The sequence below is a fragment of the Halichoeres trimaculatus genome, unplaced genomic scaffold (genome assembly GCF_033239565.1).
Source record: "Halichoeres trimaculatus isolate MK-OKI-2021-1 unplaced genomic scaffold, fHalTri1.1 fHalTri1_scaffold_1, whole genome shotgun sequence".
NCBI lineage: Eukaryota > Metazoa > Chordata > Actinopteri > Labriformes > Labridae > Halichoeres > Halichoeres trimaculatus.
The window spans coordinates 23175800-23186008 of record NW_027437179.1 but is presented as its reverse complement, the minus strand read 5'-3'; the positions used below and the strand labels follow the sequence as shown (position 1 = coordinate 23186008).

At 38.3% G+C, this 10209-nt stretch overlaps 1 protein-coding gene across 2 annotated transcripts in view; it reads right to left on the bottom strand.

The window, feature by feature from the left end:
- Positions 1-256: 256 nt before the first annotated feature.
- LOC141790862 (SPRY domain-containing protein 3-like) overlaps positions 257-10209 on the bottom strand; it is a 15052-nt gene continuing 5099 nt past the window's right edge. For both annotated transcript variants that reach the window (XM_074670983.1, XM_074670995.1), the window contains exons 4-11: positions 10200-10209; positions 9605-9737; positions 9291-9479; positions 5285-5434; positions 2854-2911; positions 2180-2299; positions 1965-2086; positions 257-1864 (exon numbers count right to left, since the gene is read on the bottom strand). The exon at positions 10200-10209 is cut by the window's right edge and continues 115 nt beyond it. In XM_074670983.1, the coding sequence (XP_074527084.1) occupies positions 1730-1864; positions 1965-2086; positions 2180-2299; positions 2854-2911; positions 5285-5434; positions 9291-9479; positions 9605-9737; positions 10200-10209 (917 nt within the window). In that variant the 3' untranslated portion in view covers positions 257-1729. The remainder of the gene's footprint in view (positions 1865-1964; positions 2087-2179; positions 2300-2853; positions 2912-5284; positions 5435-9290; positions 9480-9604; positions 9738-10199) is intronic.

Sequence of the window (10209 nt, the reverse complement as noted above, 5' to 3'; positions counted from 1 at the left end):
CAGCACGAAAGTGAGGAATGACATGTGGGAAACAGGCCACAGGCCCGATTACAACCCGGGCCACCCGCTCAAAGGGGAACCCCACAGGATACTACCTGGACTGCTGGGCCATCCACACCCCAATAATAAACAGTATCAAAATTTTGCAGTTTGTTCTTTTCCAGCAGCATGTTAATATAGTTTTTGTAGTGAGGAACTCAGAGTTTAAGGCAGAGAAATATGCAACGCTGTCAATCATGGAGTACCACGAAGAGCTCTTTTCTCTTTATTTTGGGAGTTACAGTACAGTGGATGTCACAAAAAGTTTGGCATTGCAAAAGGATATTTTCAAAACTGAACAAGTTAACTGAAAAAAAATATCAGGGGAAAAACTGGCAGAGAAATTAGAAAAGAACATTTTTTAAACAAAATGACTGTAGTGACACAAAACAACATAAAAATTACAGAATTTTTTGGCAGTCAATGCTTGATTTTACAATACAACAATATCATAAAATAACCTTAAAAGACAGAGTGTTTCACTTGATTTTCAAATACAACCTGAGAGCAACTAACATTAGTTACAGTACAGCTTCATCTTCAACATCCAGACCTTTCCTGACATACTCAAATGTTGAACAATCAATTAGTCCTGACAGTTAAATACAAAATGAATCCCTTTTTGGGACCTTGTAGATCCTTTTGATTTAAGGCACTTCAGAGTCCACCAGAGTCCAGGCAAAGTTCTTTCCTATAAAATCTTGTGTGTAAAAACAGGCACAGTTGTGTGGCATTACTTTTATTAATTTAAATGCTTAGATCTTGAGATACTTGAGGCAAACTTCACAATCAACAGCGCCTAAAAGCGTGTCTGCAGCTACATGTGGACAGTTGACCGCTCTACGCTGGAAAAACACATTCAGAGAAATCACTAGTGTCTAAATATCATGCTGACCAAGTTAATTTTAGTCTGCATCTATTTGGGGTTTATCCTCAAACATGATTATGATTTTACTGTTAAACAATTTTTTTGACAGAATGTCTGATTGTCAAATATATTGTTTTCTTTTTAATGACACCTCAGCTACTAAATGTTAAAATCATACCTGTTTAAAATGAACAGCTTTTGGATTTAAAAAAATAATTTTGATACATACTTAATTGCTATCACAGGTCAAAATGGCTGCAGGAGTTTAAGAGTTTTTCTTAATGATTTTTCATACTATCACTCTAACCACTAGGTGTCAGTAACACACAGTCAGTGGGAAGCAGCACGTCAGAGCTTTGGGTATTTGCACAGCTGTAGCCGCAGGCTGTGAGATTGCAGCTACATTTTCTTTTTCAAAAATGTGCATCTCTGCTTGTACGACAGTCCACCTGATTTGTACATGGTCTTTTTTTGGCATTTCATGACAGTTTTTGTCATGAGATAGACAATAAAGCCTTTCACTTATTAAGCTTTCTTTGTTTTCATGAAACAGTTTAATCATCAAGCACTTCTCAGAGGCACGTGATAAAAAAATATCCTGTTCACTCTTGATAAAAAGTTTCTGTCAGACAGTCAGATTTTTCTTAAAGCATGAAGGAGCATGTTCTCCTCTTACACTGGAGTGACGTTTCAAGGAACATCTCTAAGCCTTTCGATTTGGAGGTTAATTTTGTGCTATCCTCAAAATGTCCCACAGCTTCATGTATGTCCTTACTGTGATATCTGATATCAACACAGGGATTTCAATAAGTCTTTCTCCGCTCAGCCACTGAGAGGGTGCAGGTCCACTTTCACCTTCTCTCCTGTGCTCATCATCCCGATCGTGGGGTACAATCCTCCTACAGGTATGGCCACCTCCCTCCGACCGACCACCTTCCCATTTCGGGTGAAAAACACCTACTCAAACAAGAGAGGACACAGCAAAGACAGGATCACAATATTTGAACCAAATGTTTAAGATTCCCTTGTGAAACATTTCAACATTCTGACGTCTCACCATGACTTTCCTTCCATCTGGATTCTCTCCCTCATCCTCCTCATCTTCATTGTTTGCATAAAGGTCATTATGGACTTCATCAGGTTTTGCAGATACCTCAAAGTCCCAGTCATCAATGTCATCTAATAGAAACCCAGACATAGAAGAAGAAAAGATGATTGTCATTGTACATGACTTGAAAAATATGTTTTGTAAATAGCAAAGAAGACACTCACCTCCAGAATCCTGGCTGTAGTCACGAGGAAACATGATCCCACAGCCCATGATATCACCCTCAAAGCAACGCGGTCCGAATGCGTCCCCAACCCCGCTGCCCTGGAACAACTTCCCATCATCTGCAAATAACACAAGGGTTGTCTTCAGGGGTGTTAAATGAGAGAGTGAGATGCAATTAAGACAGAACACGTCTCTTTCAAAAGACAAATCATCTGCTGACAGTAGGATTGATCTTTCTGATCAGTGCAGTGTTAAGCAACATCCAGCCATTAATTCACTGAACAAATTATTCTGTTTAGCAAACACAATCTGTAATCCCTTCTCTCTTCAACATGCAATTCCAAGTTTCCACTTCACATAAACAAAACGACTGAGGAAAGCAAAGCAACAAAAGAAAACTTGTACAAATCTGGAGAGTATGGGCCAGTAAAAGTGAATCTAACCTAATCATTTCATCAAAATCTGTGTGTATAGTGATAACTATAAATATTTAGGAAAATATCCATTACAGTAAACGTGATCAACAACTTGGAGACATAATCAATGTAAACATTGGACACCTAAACTCGTAAACTCACTGGCTCTGCCATGAAATCAAGCAGTGATGTAGTGCAAATATAATCTAAGAGCATATCACTAAATTATACAAAAGTTATAATTAGCCAATACTCACCTGCATGGTAGGCTATGGAGCCTCTGCTCCATCCTGGATGTCTGTTTTTGGGGTAATCCTGTCAAATTAAAGAGAAATGGAAAACAATTAATCTCAACAACACTCATCTGTCTGATGAGTTTTTCCACCAAGTTTTGAAGACTTGTCCTCCTTATTGATCTGGACCAGGCAGAGTGGCTCCATTTGCCCTCAGTGTGGCCAGTGTTAACACACTTGACCACTGACTGTCAGATTGTGATCTCAAGTTCACATAAAAGCTGGAGAAAGATCGTAAGCAGATTTAGAGAGAATAAAATACCGTAAAAGAAGGTGGTAAAACATGACTTCACACATAAAACTAGAGAATATATATATATATATATATATATATATATATATATATATATATATATATATATATATATATATATATATATATATATATATATATATATATACACATTCACTCAGGCTGATTTAACAAAAAAAAGAAAAAAAAATTAAGAAAAAAACAATAGAAGTTATTCTACCAGCTTTTCTTCAAAAGACCAGGTTAGGCTACTAAAAACTTGAAAGCCCCCTAAAAGACAATGTCACACATGGGTTAAAGCTCCTGAGAGTAATTTGCTATTATGAACATCCACTGACAGAAATATCTTTCTAATTTATTTCAGCAGTGAAACGAGTCACTCTGTGCAAACATTTGCAAAGCTTAAGTTAAAATTTTTTTTTTTCCTTCAATATACCATCCATCATGCAGTCTGACACCTGCTTGCTCACATAAGTTACAGGAAGACAGATTACCATGAAGAATCTAACAAAACTGTTGCTTAATGTCTTTATTTTCTTATGAGGGTCATAAAGATACATCACTGCTCATATAAGCCTGTTTTATAACTAGATCAACACCCTCACAGGAGCTTTAAATTGTTGATATTTGTTGGTTTAGTTCATGTTATTATTTAGCAGGCAAAAAAAGCTAGACTTTTTTCTCTTTTCTATAAGTAGCCCAGCCTATTTTTAAGACAGCTTTTGCCATACTGGTTAATAGAAAAAATAAGTAAAACCCTTCTTCACTTAGCAGTATGACACTGGCTATCTCAATCTTTTCTACACTGACTTTTGAAAGAACTTTAAGTCTGATGCTTCGTTAAACAATTTACCCAAGGTGATCGTTTCTATAAAAAGTTTTAGTGCTCGTCAAAGCTACAAACAGAAAACAAGGCTAGAGAAGGAGAAGGCCAAAGACTGAGTTAAGAGCCGAAACTTGAGTAGAAAAAATCTTTCCTGAAGCAAGGATAGAGAAAAGGAATGCACCATAAACAACAGCTCATTTCGGATATATACAAGCATTGAGCAACCAGTAACTGCTCAGCATGCGTTACTACAGGATAGCAAGAGAAAGAGTGATCTCTGTTTTGATTTATGCAGCAAAGTAATGCTGCACATCAGCAGACTGATGTGTCCTGCAGAAGAGGACGTGGGAAGGCAGAATACCTCAGAAATGACTGACTGACGGATTTATATCACTCCTCTAAACCCGCAGACATGTGGAGAAAAACAATTCCTGGAAAACAATCAGCAAAATGACAGAGCTCTATTCTCCTGACAGTCTGACCTGAGGGCGCAAAGTGCCCACACGCAGAAAGTGACGACAGGGGAGAAGGAGGAGTTTAACGTCACTGATGAACACAGCGATGATCCATCATCCCCTTGGCTGGGATTGTCAACGCAGCTGGAAAAACAGCCCAATGATCAGCTGTCAATTAGAGTCCAATAAGGACACTCAGATGATCTAATAAGAGTAATGACAGATGACTGTATCTCTGAAGTGAAAACACTCAACAAGTCTTCTCCCACACCCTTCTTGTTTCCAAAACACTGTTTCACCGTAATCTGTCATCATTTCGGATTTAATGCACCCAAAAGAGACAAATTAATTAGGTTATCAAACTTTAATTCTTTAGCCTGAGGAAGTCCTACATACTTTTATTCCCTCCTCTTATTTGTCTTTATGTGGAGACTGGCTGCACCACAGAGAGGAAGAAAAACAAAAAACAGCACAGACAGAAGGAAAACTGAGACAAATACAACAGATGCATTGTATCTCATAACTAACTTTTCACATAATTGGCTGTACTTTTCTTCAACATGGTAATTTCACATGCAAATGGAAAAACCTGCTCTCCATGGAGGACTAGATGTGGGGGTGAAATGAGAAAATATTTATTTTGTTGTTAGCTTTTCCTCTGTCCCTCATCAATCACTCAGACTGGAAACAGTGAGAGCAGCAGTGTGTATGAAGGACAGCGATGACGAGATTGAGCGGAGCGGGGTGGGGGGTACTTTACAGACAAATAACAACGGAGCATGTGCAGCCAAAGTTACACTCCATGTCACTGATAATGACATGAGATCGTTGAAAGTCTGACTGAAATGAGGAGACTCTTACCCTGCGTGCCAGCCCCAGAGCGATGTAACACTTTTCTCCAGCGTCTGCGATCTCCAGCTCGTAGTAGTGAAAGCGTGTGTTGAGAGGTCGACGGGCCTGAGCTAAGCCCACATCCACGATGCTCTTCCCTTTACCCACATACTCCAGCAGCTGCAGGACAAAAAATACAGACAGAGAGCAAATATTTAAACTGGATTACTGTTTTAGCATGTGTTGAAAGTTTGGTATTTCAGTAACTTGACTTATGTTCACAACTGAAGGAAATAATCTGTCCTCAAAGAGCACTTAGTGGCAGTCTACACAGAGAGGTTTTCAAACAACAGTTAAAGATAAATCCTTCCCTTTCTCAGTTTACTATCACTGTGACACTCAGCCATAAGTACATGTGTACTGCAGCACCAAACATTCATATTAATAATGAAAAAATCTATCCTCTTTAGCTCAGAGATCAGCTACTTTCAGTTTAAAATGATGATCTAAATAAAGCACATTTTTTTACACAGTCAGCTACCAACTGTCTTCACTGACATCAAACCAAAGAACAAACAAACAAAGTACCAAAAAAGAAGGACAAAAACAGGCCCTTGTCAGAGATTTCACTGTAGGTTGAAAAAAAAACACAAGAGTGAATATTGGATTTACATTCATGGATTGACTTTAAACACAGCTTTGGATAAATGCTGTTTTTCTATAACGGCTGCAGAACATGCAAAAATAAAATGTTTCTATTGGCTCTGCATTTGATGCATACTATGAATCTTCCACTTCTTTGTGATGTGATGATAAGTTGATCTTTTGTGCTTGCTTTTTCTGCTGTCTCTAAATGGTCAAACAATGACAGCAGCTTTAACGAAAGAATGTGACCTTTGAAACATGACACAAAGCTTCTAGGAGCTTGATTTTGTGAAGCTACAGATTTCTGTACCATGACTCCTTCAGCATATGACAGTCACCTAAAACTGTCTTGCAGCTACAGTGGTGTCTGTTCAGTAATGTCTGACAGTTCTGTATCATGAAGAGAGGTTGTATGGGATTTTTGGGGCCGATGCCGATACCGATACTGGGGGGAAAAAAAAGCCGATATCAGATATATCGACCAATATCTGATATATCGGCTGATATAATATAATAAATTCATTGATATACACAGGATATATACTGTAGGTATATAAACACAAATTATTATAATACCCATATGATTCAAGACAAGAGACAGAACACTAATAAATTAAAACAAGGAACTTAAATTATAAAACTATCAGCATAAGAACTGTAGTTTAAACCAATGATATATAAGAACAAGCTGTAAACACAATAATAAATAAAGAAGTAAAACTAAACACAGTTAGTAAAAAAAAAATCAAACTGTAAACACACAATAAGCAACTTACACAACATTAAAATGTCGTTCTTTAGTCTTACATTAGAAAATGGTGGACGTGTGAATTAACAGTAGCAAGAATTAACAGTTTATCTCTGTTTATCTTCCAAAAAAAGCAACTTCCGCGATGTTAAAACGTTGTTCTATAATCTTACATTAGATAATGGTGGATGGAGGGGCCAGGCACTCAGGCAGCGTGCTGCCCAACACACAGGAACAGGAGCGACAGAATCTCCGCAGAGCAAACATTTTTATAATCAGCTACATTTTGGCCGATGTTGATTAATCAGTGACAGGCATAATCGGCCCGATTAATCAGCCCGGCTGATTAATCGGTCGGGCTCTAGTTGTATGGTTACTTGTTGACAGCTTGTGTTTTATCCATAGAAGATTCAACAGAGGGTTTGAGTTATGCTGCATTTCTTCAGAATCGAGGCTATGCCCTGATAGAGCCCAAACCATAAGGACAACCCAAAATGTAATCTAAAAAATGTTATAAACCCAAAATGTGAAAACTGACCCAAAATGTAACAAAAGCGCTGAGCCCAAAATGTAACTAGAAAAGAGAGCGCAGACCTCCACCAAGCATATTGTGATTGTCACGCAACACTTTAGTCCTACTTTAATGTTATACTTCCTTTCAGCAGACTGTCTACTACAATTTGGTTAGTTGCTGCTTTGTACGAGAATTTGTTACCTGACAGTGTTGAAAATGATGATGACCCAGTACATATTTCATATTCCGGATCTTAGTATCCAGAATATTGACAGGATGTGAATGTGAAGAACCCTTAAAAAAATACTTGATCCAGACAATGATCTGGATCACTTCCAAAATGTAATCATGTCTCCCTTACCCCATTTTGAACATTTCCTGAAAATTTCATCAAGATCCCTTCCTTACTTTTTGAGTTATGTTGTCCACAGACAAACAGACAGGCAGACAAACTCTCCCCAAAACATAACCTCCTTGGTGGAGGTAATACAAAAAAACGTAATAAAAAATATCTGTTATTTTGGTGAGACAATTTCACTGGAAGACTGTTGAATCAAAATTGAATAAGTCAAAAACTCTTTCCTCTGTGCCCTACAATTCCCTCTCTCTGCTGAACTTTACATACAACAGAGGTGTTATATGAGATGATGAATGCTCTATTCAGACTGCACTGAGAAGACCATTACATGATGAGCTGCAAAAATTAGTTTGCAACGTCATACTATTCTTTCTTTCTGTAGAAAATTTGGGACATGATCTGGTTTTATCAGCTCCTTGAGTCATACAGAGGAGCCTCAGAGACAACATAACTCTTTAGTATGTGGAGCAGGGGAAATCAACACAACTAAAGAAGAGTCCCAGCCATGAGAAAAACATTTCTCATTACACGAGCCTGAAGGCAGCAATAGTAGTGAAAACAAAATGTGTGAAGACTCAAGAGTAAAAACAGCTATGCCCTGTTTATTCAAGATCTCAGTGAATTCAACCTTAAGCCTCAGAAATGTGCTTTTCAACCACTCATAAGCATTTAAATCCCACAACTTTTGCCGCATACTGACTGTATTTTTGCCCTGCCGGCCTTCTTGTAACAGATGAGTTTGATAAAGATCCAACAGCATTTTTGAGGCCCTTCATTTACCCAAGTCAAGGCTATATTTGTTGAAATAAAGGATAATTGGATATGCGGGTGGCACACAGGTTGCACTCTTGCCTCAGGGCGAGTCAGCTGTGTCCTCCTCCCATCCTCTTTGCATTCATGTTCAGTGCTTACCAACGCCTGAGTCAGACACAAACCCTGCAGCCCTGCCATCAGAGAGAGGGGCGGAGACTCAGACATAGTGAGAGACAAGAGGTCAGGGAGGGTTCTAGATAAAATGTTCTTTATAATTGCTGTCTTGAGATCCTTGGGTAAAGGTCATTCATGTTTTTCTGAAACACAACTGAAAATAAGGGCTGACGTAACATTTTCAGTCAAAACCCAAAAGCTCTGAAACAGACTGCCTGATGAAATCAGGTCAGCAGATTTGGTGAACAATTTCAGAATCTCTTCTGGAAAACATACTTTCACCAGAGAGTTTTGACTAATTTCACTTAGGAATGAACACTATTGTTGTTGTCTCTGCAAATATACCAGTTTTATTGACCTAACCCACTTTATTTGCCCGTTCTGTGCTTTGTTTTACTCCTGCAAAGCACTTTGTAACATAAGTTACGTAAGTAGAGAAAAAGTGCTCTTTAAAATAAATCAGCACGGGCAAATAAAATCTTTTGTATTTTTGTTAAGACAACCCAAGATTTGGTTTATGTCTCTGTATCTCAGAACTTTGACCTTTTGGTCTATATTATCATTCTTTAACATCTGATTCGACACAGACTTGGAATGTGTGACATGTGATGCAATATACATAACCTTAATTTTTCAAATTCTAACAAGCTATAAACAATTCATTCCCTGTGCAGGGTGTGGAGGGTGTGCAGGGTGTGATTACAGAGTAGTGCTGTTCAGATCAGAGGCCATTGCAAAACCAGTCAACAAACATGCTGGCCACAGTTTTATGTAAATGCTGCTACTGGCTGATCTGCTAAAAACTAATGACTCCATTTTTCATTTAACATTCATCAGGACTTACCGTGCCAGTCACTTTGACATCATGAAGTCGGCTCCAGTCCTCTTCATGACTGTCCACTATCATCTGTCCATCATCCTCATCCGACCCCCATTCAGCATTCAGGTCCAGCAGGACTTCTTCCCCAAGAGAGTGCATCCCCACAGCAGGGTACAGAGCTTCAGGGGGGTCTGGGACTTCAACGCTGCCGATCTAGGCAAATACAGATGCAGAAATGTTTGGTTAAAGCACATGAAGAGAATGTAAACATTTACTTTCTTGACTGTATTTACTTCACTTAATATTTCCCAAGTTAAGTGAGGGTATGAAAAACTTACTTCTTTGCCATTCTTGGTAAAAAATACTGTTAACTGTCCATCATCAGAGTCCAATGATATTCCACAACCAATCTTGTCTCCACGGCAGCATTTTGGACCAAACTGCTGTCCTACTGTGTTTCCATTGTACAGCCTGTAAAGGGAAGTGGTTGCACTCAATCATAGCTTATTTATGTTATAACCCTCTGACTGTCTCTAAAGGAAAAAAAATAAAGATGAACCAAAATCATAAGGCCTGAGATTGTGTTTATTTCTATCTTCAATTACTCCCCTATTATAGCCCTGATTGAAAACTTAATTTCATGAAGTGAACCAACAGCTGCTACTTGCACCATGTACATTTACCAATGCAACATTTGTAGGGTACTTTACGAAAATCTCATAGAGGTAATATGAAGGTTTACGGATTTCGTCATCGACAAATGTTAAAAGCTTTATAAAAGATCCATTTAAGACAAGCTTAAACTGAAGGAGTCACAACAAGATGCGAAACATAGTTCGGTGATCATACAGGATTCTTGGGTCAACAAGAAAACCTGTAAACCCACATGTCCAGCTGAGTGCACATGTACATTAACTCATTCCTGTCACATACTTTCCATCAT